General features: G+C 37.3%; 3 protein-coding genes and 1 pseudogene across 3 annotated transcripts; 1 reads left to right on the top strand and 3 right to left on the bottom strand.

Moving 5' to 3' along the window:
• Window positions 1–7,677: 7,677 nt before the first annotated feature.
• Window positions 7,678–10,303, top strand: LOC103952810 (methylesterase 17). The gene is made up of 4 exons (XM_009364498.3): window positions 7,678–8,116; window positions 8,220–8,360; window positions 9,004–9,138; window positions 9,814–10,303. Exons 1-4 carry the CDS (start codon window positions 7,829–7,831, stop codon window positions 10,093–10,095), a joined length of 846 nt encoding a protein of 281 aa, XP_009362773.2. The 5' UTR covers window positions 7,678–7,828; the 3' UTR covers window positions 10,096–10,303.
• A 512-nt stretch (window positions 10,304–10,815) lies between these two features.
• LOC103952849 lies at window positions 10,816–12,896 on the bottom strand (annotated as a pseudogene).
• Window positions 12,897–13,113: 217 nt separating this feature from the next.
• Window positions 13,114–14,083, bottom strand: LOC103952809 (thioredoxin H-type-like). The gene is made up of 4 exons (XM_009364496.3): window positions 14,063–14,083; window positions 13,847–13,975; window positions 13,502–13,624; window positions 13,114–13,396 (listed from the first exon to the last, which is right to left on the bottom strand). The coding sequence occupies exons 1-4, from the start codon at window positions 14,081–14,083 to the stop codon at window positions 13,232–13,234; spliced, it is 438 nt and encodes a 145-aa protein (XP_009362771.2). The 3' UTR covers window positions 13,114–13,231.
• Window positions 14,084–15,423: 1,340 nt separating this feature from the next.
• LOC103952848 (probable inactive receptor kinase At5g58300) lies at window positions 15,424–17,509 on the bottom strand. Its single transcript, XM_048590408.1, is given in 4 exon segments — window positions 15,424–16,149; window positions 16,259–16,640; window positions 16,643–16,785; window positions 16,788–17,509. Coding segments are annotated over 4 exon segments (1,641 nt in total). The 5' UTR covers window positions 17,299–17,509; the 3' UTR covers window positions 15,424–15,544.
• Between the last annotated feature and the right edge of the window lie 2,604 nt (window positions 17,510–20,113).

Consider the following 20,113-nt stretch of genomic DNA (forward strand, 5'->3'; position numbering starts at 1 on the left):
AAGACTAAGAACCATAAGGATGAGGAAGAAGATGGACTTCAGATTGCTGGCAACCCTGTTGTGATGAGGCCAAGTCTCCATCCAGAATTTGGAAAACCCCTAAACTGGAAAAGCAAAAAGATTTGGCAGTTGCCCTGTTGTGATCACCCGACGACGCAAAGCTCTTTTCAATTGAAATTTAGGTTTGAGTCTGAGAAAACAACTTCAACATTTAAGGTTTTCAGACCACTTATTCTACCCATAAAAATCTAACAAAATTAAAAATCATACATGCAGAAAGCTAAATTAGGTTTAGGGCAGCTCTACCACCGCTTGCACCGCCACAACAAAAATAACCAACAACAACAACATAAAGTGTAAGGGCAACGGAGGCCTTGACAACAAGAAGTTCAGGTACCGCAGCGTGCGTTAGCGGAGCTGGGGTAAATGGGTGGCTGAGATTCGTGAGTTGCGTAAGCGCACGCACAAGTGGCTCGGGACCTTTGCCACGCTGCCCGCTCCTACAACCGGGCCGCCATCATCCTTTACGGTTCCAGGGCCTAGCTCAACCTCCAGCCCTCCGGTTCCTCGTCCCAGAACTCCACATAGGGCTCCTCTTCTTCCTCTTCCTCCTCCACCTCTTTGAGTCTACCTTCGTCTGGGTTTGAGTCTCCATCCGTAATACCTTGGTCTGGGTTTAAGTCTCCATTCATAATACCTTGGTCTGGGTTTGAGTTTGTGAGAAATGGAGGGAATTGTTGTTATTTTTCAAAGAAAGAAGAGGGAATTGAGTCTGCAACTTCCCTTGAAGTTTGCAAAAAGCTTTTGATTTGAAACAAAGAAACGGAGATGTTAACAGAGTTATGAGGAATCTTTTGGTTTTTGAATTTTCAGCTTTTTCAAGTATTTTTTAAGTGAACAAATGACAACATCTAGCTGTCAACATTTAATTGGTTGGGAACACCACCTGACTTTGTTGAGGTGGTGTTCCCGTCACTCTCAAAAATTTCTCCACAAGTAGGGCTGTAACGCATGATGGACCAGCGGCGTCCCGTCACTGCCAGCGGAACAGCCAAAGATTTATGGCGGGAAAACATTCCAAACTTGATAAAAAAATCTGATTTTATTTTATTTCTATTTGCAAAACATATCTTATCTACTCTTACTAGGGGATGTGAGTAAACAATTTTTTTTTGTTAACATTGTTGAAAATGAATCTCACGTCATGGTATCGGAGTCAAATTGTCTCACGTGTGAAGTCTAACGGGCACACACACTCCACATCACCTCATTTGTGTTGTACACGTAATATGATTGAAAATTCACTGTACGTGAAAGAGTGTGTTAAGAATAAATTTCACATTGATGGGAGGAGGGTCTTGCATAGATTTATAATTAAGTTGGACTACTTTCTATATTGCTAATTAATTTTATAATGAAATCTCAAATTTTTTCAAACACAAAACTCGAAAAAATAAAAATTACGTAAGAATGTCACAAGTCTAAGCAACTTTGATTATTCAACAAAATAACTAGAGTTGAATTTGTGGTACACCGAAATTATTTAAATAATTTTGGCAATTTTATCTAATTTTGATATTTCAAATTTATAAGATTATCTCCTTTTGTTTTCCATTATTTTCATCAAGGTGGGAACCCACAACACATAGGCTAAACAAAGTTATTTCTTTTAGAATTTTATCACATTCTTTATTCAAAACATACGACCCCATATTTTATCTAACTGCATATTCTAACTTTATAATTTTAGTCTTTTTCTTGTTAGACTTGTTGTCTATCTCTATAAGTTAGTTTCGATTGACGTTCAAAATGCATGTTACTTGTGCTAATTATTTGTTATTTTAAGTTTTCATCTTTAACCAACCTTTTTTTTTCTCAATATACACTCATATTTGAAGCTCGTATTACTTAGAGTTTTCAATTCTTAATCTACATTGATCGTAGGAACATCGTACAGAATAAATGGGCTCCCTTTTACGCATCCAAATTTGATTTCATTTATTTTTTCATGTAAAGAGTTTTAACTCATTAAACATGTTGAAGATATGGGCTTTTAGTTCTTGACCCAAAAACAGAATAAAAAAATGAAGTGGGATGCAGCCATGCTTTGCTTTCTTCAAGGGCCTTACCGCCCTAGCAACCTTGTCATCCTTTGCTTTCGGACTAGTTTCTTCTTTTTTATTTAGCCTTTATTTATTTATTTATTTTTTTTTGTCAAACGCTTTCTATCGAGTTTTTTTTGTTATAATTTATAAGTGATAAGTAGAGTTCGAACTCAAGATGCAATAGATTGAAAAAAAAAAAAAAAAAAAAATTCTAACCGTTAGGACATTTCATCACTTGCAAGGTGACGAGTGCAGGAAAAAAGAGTAAAAATCACTAATCATTGTATAAATACAGCCAAGTACGACAAAGAACTCTAGGGTTAATTAGTGAATCTAGGAAATATATAATCTCTTTACCCTGATAGGTTACAGAAACAATAAGGACAGTATTGACTTTTCCGATTTTCATTCCTGCTGCTTTTACTCAGTTTTACGAGACCTTGCAAAATTTAGGGTTAGGTTTAGGTTTATGTTATGTTTGGGTAACCTGAGTTTTTCCGTAATAAGTATTGATAGCAATTAAGCACACCAAACACAGTCTAATCTAATTGTGATTTAGTAGAATAAAACAAGAATTTGCATATGTCATTTCCCTCAACGCAAATGGAAGAGATGGAAAATGCAGTCCGGCACTCGTGGGGGAGACAACCAAACGTGGACTTACCACTTCGATATCTTATTTGGAAGAAACTTGTGTGTGTGTGTGTGTGTGTATTGTTTGGTGGAGACTACCAAACGTGTGGTGAAGGAATCGATATCCTCTTCAAATCTCGAAGTTTGTAGTTAGCGGATTCAAAAATTCGGATCATTTAAAAGAGGGAGAGAGATCAAAACCCTTAGTTTGTGTAAAGTGAGTTAGTGGATAGGCTAATAGGATGTAGGATTTAAAATAAGTAATCCGAATCTTTGAATCCGTCTACTCCAAATACAGAGATCCGAAGACAATCTCAATTCGTGACGGAGACAACCAAACTTGGACTTAACCCTATATATATAACATATATATAGATGCATATTCTCATCCATCCATAGCGACCAGTACAGCACCAGAACCACATTGGACGTACCGGGGACTCTGTAGCACTATTTAATTTTTAATCGAGAACTTTGCGTGCCCACAAGAACGACAGGCTTTTTGTATATGCATCCATGCAGGATGCAGTTGCTTCAATACATGCATGTACGTATATAACCCATCCATGAACCAAACAACTATTTTCCTAAAAATTACCCGAGTCTTGGTTTAATTATTACAAAATTCAGCTGTCAGGCTGCAGTTCTCTGCAATTTTTTGTATTTGTCATGTTGCAATTTTTTATCTCGTTCTTTTCTGTTCCTTAATAATTAACAGATACACATCCTTTCTTTTTCGAAATGGCTTTTGTGATCTTGGAATTTGATGAGTCAATTTACTTTTCCAGTGCGGGACTACATGTCTTTTGAATAAGATCACTAACTTTGGAAGCTGTCACAACGTCACGTAACACTGTCTGTGGCAAAAGAAGCAGATTAAATTATTAATCCACTTTTTGCAAATTGCAGTTCTTGACTTGTAGTAGTGGATGTAGTCAAGGAAGAATCCTATTAGTAATAGAGTATTAGTCTTTACTTCGTCGTCCTCTTCAGCTTCTGCTAATAATTCGCTTTGGTAATGGCAATATACAAATCATTGGTTTCAAACACATGGTGTTGTGGAAGATCAAAGTTGCGCATATCGAATCTTATAAAATATATAAAATAATGTGACTTTGGATAATTTAAGAGAAATGCCAAGAAGATTATTAAAAAGATGACTTTTCACAGATTTTTTGTCATTTCACAATTTATTGTCAATATTGTGCCAATATTATAAAATAAGGTAAATTACACTTTACCACCTTATGTTTGGGATCGATTTCAATTCCTTATAACATCTTTAAAACATTTCAATTTCATACCTCAAGTACTATTTTATTTCAATATAATACATCTATTACATTTTCCATCAATTGATTCGTTAAGAGTTGACGTGGCTATGCCACGTGGCAAATTTTTTTTTTTTTAAATTTTTAAAAAAAAAAACCTAAATCTTCTTTTTTTTTAAAAAAAAAAAAAGCAAACGAAAAACGCAGAACCCAACCCCCACCTCCCCCATCTCTCTCCTTCTTCTCCAACCCACCAACCCTTTACTCTTCCATCCTTGCCCACTGACGTCTCCATCCCCACAAACCCACCGCCTCGCTGCCGCTACATTTTGGTCTCGGATCTTCGACCTAGATCCCCATTGACAAAACCTTCTTCCTCGCTGTCGACTTTGTCGGGGAAAGTCATATTCGAGACGGGCCTCTTCGCGGCATCGCCAAGTGGGTTGAGAGGGAAGAAGAAGCGGAAGAAGAAGAGAGTGGAGGAGATGGGTTTTCCGATCTCGAAGTCCTGCAAGGACCATTCTTTCTTCTAGGTTTCTTGCACTTTTGTTGGTTTTTGTTTTTGATTCCATTGCCCTTTGATTTTTGGAATGGATTTTCTGGAATTGAAAAGCCAGAGAGAGAAGGGAATAGATGATGTGGAGTAGCTCAAATGGGCTGGGTTCTGGGGTCGGGGGAGGTGAAGAGAGTGGAGGAGATGAGTCGCGGGGGGGGGGGGTGGTTTGCGGGGAAGGGATGGGATTCTGGGTTTCTTGGTTTTTTTTTTTTTTTTTTAAATTTAAAAAAAAATTGCCACATGGCATAAATGTGGCAGCCACGTCAGCTCTTAACGGATTAATGGATGGAAAATAACGGATGTATTATATTGAAATAAAATAGTAGTTGAGGTATGAAATTAAAATGTTTTAAAGATGTTGTAAGGAATTGAAATCGACCCCAAACCTAAAGTGGTAAAGTGTAATTTACCCTATAAAATAGTATGCCAAAAACATGACGCGGTAGAAAGTTTATAGAGAATTCCACTTTTAAAAGAGTCTCCTTAACATTTCTCTAATTTTAAATGGTGAAATTTCAAATTAAAGATGATAATAGGAGATGTTTTTTGCACTTCCATTTATTTATTCTTTCATTTTGTTCATTGGTTCTTCTCTAATTTGTTCAATCCAACAGTTTAGAATAAAAGAAACGAGTGCAGGCTAGAAGAAGAAAAATAAGTGCGGAAATCATTTCCTACTCGAAAAACTGTTTTACTACGAAAACGCAAAACTCTTGGTTCAACAAATAATCATAACCTGGATTTGCAAGAGGCCAATACAAACGATGTAAATGTTTGCTTCAGAAAATGGAGAAGCAAAAACAATGTTGTCTGTGATATATGATACAGAAACCGTGTTTCCAGTACTTAAATTAAAATCAAAGATCAAATAATGGCACTAATTTAGACGTTTTCATTGTCTCAATATTCTTCAAAGTGGAAGTGGTCTTCTCAACCAACAAGTAAGTGGAAATAATAAAAATGCCAATGGACTTTAGCTAATACTTCTTGTCAGTTTCTAATTTAGAAGGGACAATTAGGAGGCATATCAAATCAAAGATAAAAACTGCCCAACAAAACTTCACTTCTTGTGATGAATCCGGATCCTCTTTGTGAGAATTCCAAGGATCCGTCAATCTTATTCGTTTATCATATATCGTGTGATCACAAATTATTTTAAATATTTTTATTTAAAATGAAACACAAACAGTACTTAACAAAAACTGATTGCACAATGTACGATGAACGGGTCGACACGATTCATGGATCTTCAGGATCCTCACCAAAAGGATCCGAAGAGGATCCTGTTGGTCCTGTGATATGATTAATGTCTTCCAAGTACACCTATATTGCCAGTCCCATATCAACTTAAACCGCCACCAATTCTGATATTCAAAGACTATCATTAAGAAGCAATTGTTACTTAGGTATTGTGAATCAGATATAATTGTCACACGTTAGAGATGAGATTGTCCATGGATTAATATCAAAGTGAAATGACTCATTCAAAAAATTGATTCTAGTAGTGTCCAATTGCACCAGTACCTTTTGACCTAATGCGTCCGTGCATGGAGCCAGTCACATATAGACATGAACGGTAAAGTTGGAGATCGATATTAGTGCAATTGGAAAAGAGTTGAACGACTTAAACCCTAAATTGTCACAATAAAAGTCTTTTGTGTACAATATGTATATATGACAGCTACACTTAATTAAAATATCTCTCCCTTGCTTCCATGACTTTTTTTCATGTCCCTTCCACTTGTATTTAGCATTATTTTCTATGCATTGCATTGTAAAGAGACTATCTTTTTACTACTTAAATAGCTCAAATGGGACTCAATTTTTCTGATCAACTTGTAGTTGACATCGCTCGGCTGGCAGTTATATGCTCCCATCACCAAGGCGCCCTTTTCCAAAGATAAAAGATCAGAAGAAAGAGAGAGGTAGATGCTCTGTTCACTGTCTCAACTTTTCAGAAAAAAAAAAAAAAAAAAGGATGAAAACTGGAAAGACACTATTGTAATTGCTCAATCATGATCCATCTTTTAGACTTTTTTTAGCTAATCTTTTTCTTTCCCTAAAAATTCCTAACTTTCTGGAGGCTCAAACAGTCAACTGGGTCATTCACTATTCACTATGATTATTTACCTTGGGTATAGTTTTTTTTTCACACCAATTATGCTTTTGGTAAAATTCGGTAAAATTTTGAGTGCAATCGAGGATGCAAGAACATATAGATAAATGAGGTAAACAGTAAATTTCGGATCAAGATTTTCTCCGAATTTTACCATCCAGACTCTAAAGACAAGCAATCTGAATTACTCAATTGAATTTGACGATCACCGTTAATTTATTACAGTAGCTCACTTGACACAAAGTAAGAGCCCTAATCTCTCTTTCATATATAAACTAAAGGTTAAATTTCTTTATTGTCCGGCTTTAAAAATAAACATCCAAAGAGGATTCAAATTCCACGTACTTTAATTTTCCTCATTACACGGTTGAGAAATTTTTTTTTGCCAAGTGTATCCAAGTCAATTCGGAAAGAAGGAAAAAGAATAATAATTAAGGGCAAACAACTGGCTTATTAATTTGAGTCAGATAATGATTGACAAGTAGAAAAGTCCCAGCATATTGTTGGCCTGCAATATATGGATAATACAACAAGGAAATGATATTTAATAACCGACTATTTTATTTTTATTTTTATAAACCGTAGAAGGAGGCTGTATGCGATGACAGAGCCTCCATTTTCAAAGATATCGTTTTGTCAGGACTGCTATATTGTTTATTTCTAACATGTCTAGCATATGAGTGCAGCATACGAAAAGCTGCGTTGAAGTGACTCCGCACTGGTGCCAAGTGGCATACGACTTTGATCCAATTTGATTCATTGGTGATGCTTGTTGCTTGGCAATGTAGTTGACCTGCATAAAGTAAGAGTTGAGAATGGAGATAAGAGACACTATGTTTCATTTGGCATCGTATGATTAGTTTGGGCATTGTTATCTTGGCGTTTTCATTTTATGTAAATCATTATCTTATTATCTTATGTAACTCATTATCCTGGTAATAAATGATTCACATTCTACATCATCAAGCTGTATATCCTTTACCTTAATTAATATTTGACTATGCGCATGATTAGAATAAAAGCAAAACTCATGACAAGTGCAGAAAATTAAACTATTTCAACTGCATGTATATATAGAGAGACGGGCTCTGGGAAAGAGGAAAATAAAAGAGCTTTGGAGAGCAGTGGCTTTTGGGAAGCAGAAGGCATGGTAAAGGAGAAGGCTACGGAAGAAACCATGGTAGATGCGGACAAGGAAATATCAGAAGAACCCTTGGGGGCTACTACTCACTTTGTGCTGGTCCATGGCATAAGTCACGGGGCATGGTGTTGGTACAAAATCCGGTGTCTCATGGAGAGTTCCGGCTACAAAGTTTCGTGTGTCGATCTGAAGAGCGCCGGCGTCGATCAATCCGATGCAAATTCAGTCCTTTCTTTTGATGATTACAACAAGCCACTCCTGGACTTGCTGTCTGCTCTCCCTGAGAATGAAAAGGTCTTTTATTTGGTTCACTAATCATGATTTTTTTTCCATGTTTAATTATTGGAAACATGATTGGGGGATTGTTTTGTCTACTTGATTAATATTTTCTGTGCAGGTAATTCTGGTGGGACACAGTGCTGGAGGGCTGAATGTAACTCAGGCCACTCTCAAGTTCCCAAAGAAAATTCTCTTAGCAGTCTATGTTGCAGCCACAATGCTCAAACTTGGGTTCTCCAGTGATCAAGATTTTAAAGATGTAATATATATTTTTTAATTCCTACTTAATTCCTTTTTTAATTAAACTATATTTTTATTATGATTTAATTTGAATTTTACATGGGAATTAAACTGTGAGTAGGCAGTCATGCATGACAGGTTGAATACAATTTTGATTGGAAATTACTAATTAGTCAGGTCTGCTGTAGTTTGTAAGATCCCAATGTTGGTAATGGCTGCCAACTGCAATAAAAAACAAAATGGTTGTTCGGCCTTAATTATCTCCTAAGAAATAATTAAATAATTAATTACACCATTAGTCTTTGAAGCACATTTGGTGAAGAAACAAACCCAAAGTTGGTATTGTGGAAACTGATTAAATTTTGATTACAAAGTCATTAGTAGCCTTTCAAATTTTTTTATTCTATCACAATGCATAGCAATCATATAGTCAAATTAAGGCATCATGTTTCCAATCAAGCCCAAATGAATGAGATGGGGCCAATTACCTCTCTCTATTGTTTTTTTTTTTTTTTTTTTTTTTTTTACAAGCAATAACAAAGGTAGAAAAATCGAATTCTGAAGTTCAGTTTCAACGATGAATACTCTTAATTAGTTAACTAAGTTCCAAGTCTTTATCATTAATTAATTAATTTATTGATAATAATGTTTGTGTGAAACAGGGGGTGCCAGATTTATCTGAGTTTGGTGATGTGTATGAGTTAGGGTTTGGATTGGGATCTGATAAACCTCCAACAAGCGCCATTGTCAAGAAAGAATTCCAACGCAAAATCTCATACCAATTGAGTCCTCAAGAGGTATAAATAATATAAACCAATAATTCTATCACAAGTGGATTGAATAGTAGGTTGTGCCAACCTTTTCTTTCTTCTTTCTTCTTTTAGTGGTGGCCTCTTGGCAATTTGTGTTAGTCCTTTGCTTTGCTTTTGAAGCAAATTGGATGGTCTTGAACTTGTGCATCAGCATCCTTCACATGATGAATTCCAATATGTGCACTGAATTACTTTTTTTTTTTTTAAATTATTTTTTTATAGACTGACGTGCTGAGAAAATTTCTTTTATTCGATCTTTTGTTGTTGTTAATTTTGTCTAATTTATTGACATGGTAAATTCTTAACATGTAGAATCATCATGAAGAGCTTAGATTACTTTAGGGTTCTAGTATGGTTAATTCTTTTGGGTTTAGCTAGGTTAGTTTTTAGTTTATTCCACATTCCTAAGAGATAATACGTCATGCACAAAACCGCCCTTCACATGATTGATGTACTTGCATTCAAGTTTTAGTTCATCTTAATTAGTATAACACAAACATGTTAGGATTTTCCTATCAATCGTCCATGCACTCGTGATGATTTCTTGTTGTTGATAAAACGAGAGTCCTACTACGATTAACCGTCAAAGCATGGACTGTCGGTAGCATATGCAGCTCATGCACGCATGTTAATAATAATATCATCCCGATTTTCACACAGGATTCGACGCTAGCTGCTATGCTTTTGAGGCCAGGACCGCTCTTGGCAATAACGTCAGCCCGTTTCGCAGAGGACAGCGTCGTTGACAAAGTGCCGCGAGTTTACTTTAGAACGCTGCATGACCATGTCGTAAAACCAGGGCAACAAGAAGCGATGGTAAAGAGGTGGCCACCGTCGGAGGTCTATGTTTTGGATAGTGATCACAGCCCCATGTTCTCCACCCCATTTTTGCTGTTTGGCTTCCTTGTAAAAGCAGCGGCTTCTTTTGGTGGACTTAAATAGTAGCTAGGACTAGGAGCCTGGATTTTTCATATTTAATTGGCTTTTTTTTTCTTTTTTTTTTTTAAATAACATTGGGGAATAAGAAGATTTAAATTTCACCAATTGGATGTGTGGGAACATAGTTGTAATAAAATGATTGTGCATGGTAAACATGAATTTATGTTTTTTATTTTGGGTACAATTAGTATATGAATTGTTTGGTTACGTCTTTGGAGTGTGAGACATTTTCATATAATTGCTTTTGTTTTTGTTGCTTCTGCTAATTAATATCATCGAGTTTTTCTATCTTGGTCGTGGTTCTATGTTGCAAGCTGAGTTAGGAACGATTTTACATGGATTAAGAGTGGCTTCTCTACATAATTGATTTCCTCTTTTTATTGAGTATGATTTTAAAATTACAGGAGATATGTATGGTGCTTGTGATCCTTTGCATCCTCTCTTTAACTTGGTGGCTTCTTGTAAATCTTTAATTCATGGTGGTAGGATTAAACACACTTGGAAATTCTTGAAGATTCTTGAAGATTTATCTCTATTAAAAATCATCCACAATCAAAATTATTCATCTAAAATTTTAAGGAAATCATTTGAAATAACATCACTTTGACATCTCATTTTTCGATAAATCAGAAAGATAGTGAGGAAAATGTGATCAAACATGCAAACTATAAACCTCATTGAAAAGGAGACCTTTTTGGGATACACAAATCGCACGAAATATCTCTAAACCATTACTATTTCAGCTTCTGGAACTTTATCTTTGCTAACAAGGGCAGCACTAGTTTCAACTGCCTTCTCATCTGCACTAACGGCTGTCACACCATTGCCTCCAAAATCATTTTCCTCCCCCGAAACCTCCTCAAGCGACCGGCCCTTCGTCTCTGGCACCAAGAAATTAAAGAAGAATCCGACCAAATTAATCACAGCAAGCGCCTGGATCGCCTTTTGCACCCCTTCAACCTCATGAGTGTAACTCTGCAGCACAAATGCAGCAAGTATAGCCCCCGCTTTGCCCACGGCCGCTGACACCTCGTGGCATGTGGACCGAAATCTAGCCGGGAAAAGCTTGGCCGGCACGATGAAAGTCGTGCTGTTGGGTCCAAAGTTTGCGAAAAAAATGTCAGCCCATATAACAAAGTGAACAATTTGGTGTGACCCTTGCAGAACTCAAAGGTGGATTTTTTATCCTCACACTCCTATCCCCTAAGATTTCCGTACTGAAACCCTAGAACTCCCATGAAAATCGACATCAGTACAAACCCGCCGAGCTGGATCAGTTTTCTTCCAAGCTTGTCAATTGTGAACACAGTAAACCAGTAACCGGGGAACCGTGGCAAAAAGTGCTACTAGCAGCATTGCTCTGGAGAGCTTGTAGACTTCTTCAGTTGCATTCATTGTCGAAGGCCTAGGTAAAAGTCCACTTGAAGGGTAAATATCTTTCTGAGTGAGCTGGAGGCTGTAAAATGCAATGTCTAGCAAGAACCAGGTGGTGGCCGTGCCGCATAAGAAACTCCCTAGTAAACAATTCATATGTGGAATTTGGATCAACTAGGGGTTTGGTACCAGATTCTCCGACCCGTATGTCCCTTTCGAGGACTTTGGCCATGTCTGCATTGGCCTTGTCATGATCTCCCGCAACCAAGGCAGTGTACCTTGCAGTCTCGGGCATTTTTAGTCTCCAATAGAAGGTCAGAACTGCAGGGACTGCATCGATTCGCCACACAAAATCGTCTTCTGGCCTAGTGGAGAAGACAGGATTAGTCCAAAAATCATCAGCCGATAGGCTAGCAAGTATAGTTTGGACACGAACGTGGCCACGGCTCCTGCAACCAAAATGCCGATTCCTTGCATTGCAGACACAGCTGCAATGAACCCACCTTGGGTTTTTGGGTTGGCGTATTCGGACAAGATCACAGCCGAGAGGGGGTAGTCCCCTCTAATTCCAAATCCGAGCCAAAATCGGAAGAAACAGAGAGTTGTGACTACGCCTTGAGTACTGTGGCCAAAGGAAAGGCCGGAGGCCAGAGCACATCCACTATTGTGACTAATGTGATTCCATAAACTTTTTTTCTACCGAGTTTGTCTCCAAGCCAGCCAAAGGAGAGTTTCCCTGCTAGTCCCGAACAAAGCAACCCCTGTTATGGCATTGTTGATGTGGTTAGGCAGAGCGCGGGGCTTGTTCTTTGAAGGGTCGTAGTGGTAAAGGCGGCCTATGAGTTTTGTGACGGCAGTGATACAGAAGAGGTCATAAGCATCGGTGAAAAATCCCATGCCGGCAATGACAATCGCCTTGTAATGGTAGAGTTGAGTCTTGGCATTGTTGAGAGACGAAAATATGGTTTTTTTTTTTTTTTCCACCTGCCATGGCAGAAAGTTGTATTTTTCGGCGACTGAGTGACGGATTCGGGAAGGGTTTGCTAAAGATATAAGTGATGATTTAAGAAGATCAATGGGGCGGAGATTCCTCTGTTTTGTTTTTGATTTTGGAACTTTGACAGATTTTGGTTTTCCTTTACTATATTTCGAGAAATTTGCACTGTGATTAACGATTAATTTGTTTGAAAAGCCGTTAGTACCAAAAGGACACTAATGTCTGGGACAATTTTCTATATATATGTCTGTCTCTCTCTGTCCCTTCTTGTCTGGTATACAAATTGGCAATGCTGAACCGGTACATAGTTTGAGAAAGCTTGACATACAAGAAACGTATTCGGATGTATGTAAAATTGGTTTTTTTCTTCATTTTCATAGAGATTTCCTCTCAAATAATTCTGAATTTTGTCCAAATGTGGTCTTCTTATCATTTTTCATTCGGATGCAAATTGAATTTAATATCAACTTTTATATGAGCTGTTTGTGAGTGTGGGAGTATCGGTGTCAAGAGTTTGTCTATGTAGGGCTTTAACAGAACCTTGTACTGCAGTTACCTTGTCTATGTAGGGTTACTAAAATAGCATTCAGTTTCCTTCAGCTCCAGAAACCTTGTGCTGCAAGCAACAAAGATATATTTATGGAAGAGAAGATCTCAAAAATCTCTGATTTGATTATGTATCTAGTTCATATGGACATCATTCTACACGCTGAGGCCAGATTGATTTTCATGAGAATATCCAGAAGAAATGAAAAACGAAAAAATTCATCACAAGAGGTATCTTGGAGACTGGGTTGCTAATTGAGCCACGACGGCTGCTGTCTTCTTCTGGAGCTCAGGCTTGTTTCCTCCAACGAGTTTGTCCACTTGTCTTCCATCTTTGAGAAAAACGAATGTCGGAGTGGCCTTTATATCCCATGAAGTACTCAACTCCTGCAACCCCAGATTAAATGGAAGGAACGTTTCATTGGCAGCTGCAATTCTATAAATCTGGTCTACTCAAATCATGCAATAAAATAAGAAATCATTCGCACTTACAGCGAGAACATCAACATCCAAGGTTAGAAATAAGAGAGAAGGATATTTATCTGCAAGCTCACAGTAGGCTGGTGCAATCATAATACAGGGCCTACACCAAGATGCACTGAAATTTGCAACAACCTGTTGGACAGTTTTCAATAGAGAAGATCTTATGAGAGAGAATATTCGGGTTTAGGGTTACACATCATCTCTTATGAGCCCCATTTTGGTTACATTTGGTGCACGAAGGTTTGCTTGTTTATCATGATGTGAACAGGTCATTACATTATGTGAAATGACGGTAAGAAAATGTAAATTAAGTGAATTCACGAAATCAGGAAGTTAAGAGTGCTGCAAACCTACAATTTTTCCATCCTTGATTGCTTCTGATAACTTTTCCTCCCAACTTTCCATGGTCTTTATAAGGTGCACATTTCCGCCAGCAAGATGATGACCCTCTTGATGAACCTCATCGATATTGTGTCCGGAACACTGCAAGAATTGAAGCATTTTGTCAGAAGATATGCAGAAAAATGTCATTTACCTGAGAGGCTTCTATTTGCATACAAAGAAACTTACCATAGAGCAGCAAATTCCCATTGAGTGTGCACAGATGAACTAGGAATATATTTACCAGAAACATCTATCAAAGTAAAAATGAAAACCTTGTCAGGCAGCCAATACATGCTATTGCGACTTATCGTGTCAATTTGGTCTAGAGACATCCGCTTAGCATAAAATGAATAAAAAACCCTCCGAAAAAGGGTCCCGTTCTTCATTCCTCCAACTTTTTCTCCGTGGAAATTTACAGGCAGTGTTACATTTGAAATGAAGAGCAAACAAACCTGAACACCCTCATTTTTCGTATTACTTTGAGCTTTCGAATTTCAATGCCAAGTAAAAAAGATAGACAATACAAGGCTAATTGATGTTAATTTCATGAAACAATAATTTCAATGAGTGGAATGCTCATGTAAAATTTTATTAATTACATGAAAAAATATCCAAATTATGGAGGATGAAGGGAAATGTTTGATCAAAACAATGGCATTATGTCAACAAAGAGATGGGTTTGGATTAATTAGAAGATTTACCTTTGACAAGCTTTAATCTTCATGGTGATTAAAGCTTAATCCGCAACCAAGGATAAAGAAAAAAAAACCCCAGAAATTGGGATTAAGAAGATGGAAGAAAGGGATTATGATAGGAAAGTTGAATTTGTGGACGTCGATTCAAGAAAAATGGGAAAATTATATATTGCTCAAACGACAGCAGAGCTGGCTTGCCATATAAGGTGTAATTCATACAAATCATCAGATATTTGGAGTTTTTATTTGGACTAAACACAAATAATATGACAATATGAAGTAATATTAAGGGTTCGTTTGAAAGGCGTTTCTAAATGATTGAAAGTGTTTTTAGAGAAAAGTTAACAAGTTATAAAGGCACTCGAAATGCTTCTTGCAAGAAACACTAGTTATGCCTTCTTGTAGCCTTATAGGAAATATTTTAAGTGTTTTTCCATAATTACTTGCATTTTTATTAACGCCTTCAAGTTTCTAAACAGAAGTTATGAGTTGTAAAAATCCGAACTGAAATATAATGAGGGAAAATGTTTTGATTTTGTCTTTGATTGATAATGGTGGAAAAAACCTAGTACGTCCAATTGTTTGCAAAAATAAATTGTTAATGTTTGTTACGGAAAATTAGTTGTCATATTATTTAGAAGTAATTTCAAATTGAATTGTTTGACTTTACATACCTAACTATGACTATACCATTTTTAGGGAATTGAGTTAGACCTTGCACCGAAATTTTGTATTCGGTACTCTCATCCTTAATATCGCTTGTATCAACGAGAAAAACCTATTACAGACTTACGGAGTTGTAACTGATATTCTTGCACAATGCAAGTTCTAAAATAATGTTGGAGATTGTGATGCTGAAAACACAATAGCATTGAACATTATTTCCAAATTTCCAATTGCATTCCAAAAACAAGATGACAATGCTTAAACTGAAAAAAAAAAAAAAAAAAAAAAAAGAGTACTAGAGTTTTTTTTATGGGGTTTGCACATCAAATTCAGACTCGGAGGATTGCCTAGTTTTTATGCGGAGTTCCTCTATCATTCTGACTACTGCATCCATGTTGGGGCGTGTTTCGGGCAATTTTGTTACGCATGCCAAAGCAATCTGCACCATCTGCACCATCTCTTCTTCACTGTGTTGCTGTTTTAGAAGTTCCAAATCAAAAACCTCAGCTGTCCACTCCTCACGCACAACAGACTTAACCCAACGCGGGAGGTCAACCACGCAATCATAACTCGGATATTGAAGCGTGGTTTTGCCTGTCAGCATTTCTAAGAGGAGCACACCAAAGCTATAGACATCAGATTTGTGAGTGATTTTCCGCATGTCAATTGCCTCTGGAGCGCGATATCCCATGGCCCGTGACATGGCTGGAGGGAAGTTCATTAGAGGACTCAACCCTACGTCCGAGATGCAAGCCTCGAGTTCTTGGGTGAGGAGGACGTTTGTGGACTTTATATTGTCATGGCTAGATTTTGCACCCTCGGAATGAATGTGGGCAAGTCCCTTGGCAATCCCGAGCGAAATCTTTACTCTTGAATCCCGGTCTAGTGGAGACCTCCCAGCATCACTGCTTCCTACAAATCCATCGGAAAAACAACAACATCAAAGCCTTGTCCATTGAAACAACAAAAATAAATTAAAGTAACTATAATTATACATTAGGATTTAGATTAGGCATCATACCATGCAAGGGTGCAAACAAGCTTCCTGTTGGCACGTAGTTGTACACCAAAAGCTTCTCATCTTTGGAGAAATAATAAGCGCGAGGAGTCAGGACATTCGGGTGCTTCCCTACCCTCTCCACCACCTCCATATGCTGCTCAAACTCCCTCTTCCCCACCACAACTTCCTCCAACCGCTTCACTACAACCGTTGTTTCCTCATCCAATACAGCTTTGTAAGTTGTTCCGAAACTTCCTTTGCCGAGAACTTCAGCTGACGCTCTAGGCAGATCCTCAAGATCAAAATTGTAATAGCAACCTTCAAAGAAGAACAGCTTGTTCTTCTCAGCCTCTTGCACTCCACCCCCTAAATCCTTAGGCATCTCACCCTTGCACTCCATCATAACTGAGGATTCTCAACAAATGAAGAGTTCGAATATTTTTCGAGGGAATATGGAACCGAGCCATTCAAGTTGTTGTAGCTCAAATTCAAAAACTTAAGTGCGGGGAGGTTCAGATTGGGGATGTCTCCAGTGATGAAATTGTTTGGAGGTGCAGCGTAGTGAGGCGTGTAAGGTTCTGGACTTCTGTTGGAATGCTTCCGGAAAAGGAGTTGAAGGAGAAGTCGAAGACAACGAGGTTGGGAGGCAGAGAGGCAGGAAGCACGCCGGAGAAATTATTGTGTTGGAGGTAAAGGTACTCCAAGGAAGGAATGGATGGGATATCAGAAGGCAGACTTCCATAGAGGAAGTTGGAGCGGAGGCTGAGGACTCGAAGAGCATGAAGCTTCCCTATACTGTTGGAAGGGATGGAACCGAAAAGTCCAATCCCCGGAAGATGGATGGCAGTCACGCTCGTTTTGTTCAGATTGCAAGTGATTCCAACCCAAGACGTGCAAACTGGTGTGGAAGCATTCCAGTTGAGTTTTCGGATGTGGACAACGGTGGCAGCAAAGTTGAGGAGGGCTTGTCTATCCGAGTTCAGGTAAGAAAAAAGCAATGAAGGGAAAGGCGGAATAAGGATAAGGAAGATAAGCGTGCAAATGGAGACCTGAAGCTTCATGATTTTCTGCTCAAAAAGAAAATGATACAATTAGAAAACTCCGAAAACAAAGTTAACGAATCATGCAGAAGGGATACAGATAGCAGCGAAAATTCGTCTACATTTCAGGTTTAGGATGGCAAAGAGTGGCAAAGAACCACTCAATGACTTGGGAAAATCCCAGAGGATTGATCACAACTGTGTTTGAAAAGTGTTGTGCTAGATAAAACGCCTCGCTTTATGCCTCAGCGATTTCAAACTTCGGATCAAACACAACTCAAATAAAAAGGTGATAAAAGAAAACCCACTCCACTCAGCATCAAAGGTCACATAACTTGAGACAGATTACATTAGGGACAAATAAATATGCTAGCTAGCCTGTCTTAATTCTTATGATTAACATAAGAAATTGATTGAATTTCTTTCAATTGGCTGTTCAAATACAAATTCAACGCGTTGCATCAATTTTTACCTACTAGGAAAGCACAGAAGATTAAAAACAAAAACATGGATTAGTGAAAAGTAATCTCTATATTTAGACGGATTAATCATGGATTTTTTTTTCTTTTTTTTTTTTCTTAAATATAATTATTACACACATAATTAAGCTAATGACATTATATAGGACACACCAATATCAACTTTATTTGTTCATTAATACTTATAAAGTCATTACACTAGAATTTTCTTTCAAAGAAAATTCTAGTGTATTGACTTTATAAGTATTAATGGCTTTGGTATTAATTAATGAACAAATAAAGTTGATATTGGTGTGTCCTCTATAATGTCATTAGTTTAATTATATGTGTAATAATTAGATATAAGAAAAAAAAAAAAGAAAAAAAAAAAACCATGATTTCAACCAAATTTCTTCTTCCATTCTGCCAACACCAACTTTGGGTCGGTAGGAGGTAAGTCTAACTGGGATGGAAAGGCCGCAGGAGGTGTCGGTGTGACTTGACCCTCTATAGGATTGTTGACAGGTATCCCATACATATTGACCGGAAACTGGCTGGTTGACGAGACAGGGCGATCCGCAGTTGCAGAGCTTGAAGTGGGCTGCCCAATCTGAGGAGAGGTAACCACTGGAGGAGTGGTTGGTGGCAGGGGCGGAGCACTGCCAGGGGGAACCGGGTCTTGATCTTGCCAGTTGAATAAAGGACTTGATACATCAGGCGCTAGAGTTATCTGACGATACGAAACCTGGCCTTGCTTGACTGCGTCCAGCTTCTCCATCATTTCCTTTAGGACTTGTGCTGCAGCGCTTTCGTCTTCGGCAGTCGACATCTTTCTTGACCAATAAATAAAATTCTCAACAAGATACAAAACTTTACAGGTAGAACACTAACGGTGTTCCTCCTCATTAATCATGGGTTTAAATTAACTGGAAAATTTCAAGGTTCAAACATATAGAGGAAAAAGGAATGGCATCTCTACCGACTTTTGTAAATTGGGAAAAAGCAAAGTGCACCATCTTTAGCCAAAAGAAAAAAGAAAAAAAGAAAAGAAAAGAAAAGAGAGCTTGATCATTACCAAAATATAAGCTACAGTGAACCTTTTCCCCTAAAAGAAAAAAATTATGCACTTCAAAGTTTAAAACAAGTGGGAAAAGCAATCAAATATACAAGGTTAAGTGGTGACAAAGATGGAATCCAAGAAGATAATCTTCCTAAAGAAAAAGAAAAGAAAAACTAACGAAAAATGTTTAGAAACTTTGAATTTTAATCAAAAGGATAAAAAGATATTGTAAGTAAATAGTATCATGAGTGACTTTTAGAGTAAAAATATCATTTTCGTTAAACATAAACAGTACCATAAGTGTTTCGTTAAAACTTCCGAATTTCACATGATTTAGTTGCCTTTTGTTGCAGGTTTGCTAAAAAAAGAACAGTTACTTGGCTCTTTACCTATAATGAGTCATTCATTTTAAACTGTCAATCATTTGCTGATACATATATACAATTGGAGAAGCACGAAAAGAAAAGTTACTGCTGCTAAACTGTAAATCGAACAATCCCGAATTCTTACAGGTAAGAAGCCAAGTAATTTCCATGACGTAATTTGACTTGGGATGATCATTCATGCGTTTTAAGCCAAAGTGTTCCGGCAGATCTTACAAAACAAAAGTAAACTCAGTAAAGAACAATGCCAGAAATATACAAATACACTGATGCTTTATACAATTGTGGAAAAGAAGAACTTATATCTAAAATTTAATCATATGAGGCTCAGAAAAAAATTCTACCTGAAAATCTGATCAATCTGTCACAGATTTCTGTGCTACTTGAAAGTCAAGGGGTGTGAAAATATTTGAAGAGGCTGAGAGTGAGTGAGACACCTGGTTCTTGCACTTGCTTTTCTCAGGACGAAAACCAATGGAAAATGAACTTATTATTTAAATAAAACGGGAATATAATTTTTTTTCCCCTTAGTTTAATGAAAATAATAATAAATATACCATAATTGATAGAGAAACGGATTTTTTGATAAATTGTTGATTTTTTTTTCTTTAAAAAAGGGGATAAGCAGGTGCCGAAGTTATAACAGTCTATTATTTTAGGAGTTGTGAAGACTCATAAAACATTTTAACCTCTCTTGACCACCATCTTGTAGATCATTAGCATCAAAAATCAAACTCAAAACGAGTTATATAAAATCAGGCATAGAATTCGCTCCAACCACTAAACCACTATATAGTAATTAATGAATTGGTGATTGGAGGGTAAGAATGTGAGGTATGGAGTATAAAGGAAATAATTAAAATATTATTAAACAGAGGGGTCAATTTATTCTTCAACAGTAACATTGGCAATTATACGTAGGAATAACAAACCAG

The sequence above is a fragment of a genome, unplaced genomic scaffold, assembly GCF_019419815.1.
Source record: "Pyrus x bretschneideri cultivar Hongxiangsu unplaced genomic scaffold, Pyrus_bretschneideri_v1 Contig32, whole genome shotgun sequence".
Classification (NCBI taxonomy): Eukaryota; Viridiplantae; Streptophyta; class Magnoliopsida; order Rosales; family Rosaceae; genus Pyrus; species Pyrus x bretschneideri.

Bases quoted from the DNA above. Each gene is read 5' to 3' on its own strand.
- LOC103952810 (XM_009364498.3), top strand. From the start codon at position 7,829: ATGGTAAAGGAGAAGGCTACGGAAGAAACCATGGTAGATGCGGACAAG. The intron at 8,361-9,003 runs GTAATATATATT...TGTGTGAAACAG, and splicing joins GTGATCAAGATTTTAAAGAT to GGGGTGCCAGATTTATCTGA. The intron at 9,139-9,813 runs GTATAAATAATA...ATTTTCACACAG, and splicing joins ACCAATTGAGTCCTCAAGAG to GATTCGACGCTAGCTGCTAT.
- LOC103952809 (XM_009364496.3), bottom strand. From the start codon at position 14,083: ATGGGAATTTGCTGCTCTATG. The intron at 13,976-14,062 runs GTAAGTTTCTTT...CAATTCTTGCAG, and splicing joins TGGGAATTTGCTGCTCTATG to TGTTCCGGACACAATATCGA. The intron at 13,397-13,501 runs GTAAGTGCGAAT...CTGGGGTTGCAG, and splicing joins TGGATGTTGATGTTCTCGCT to GAGTTGAGTACTTCATGGGA.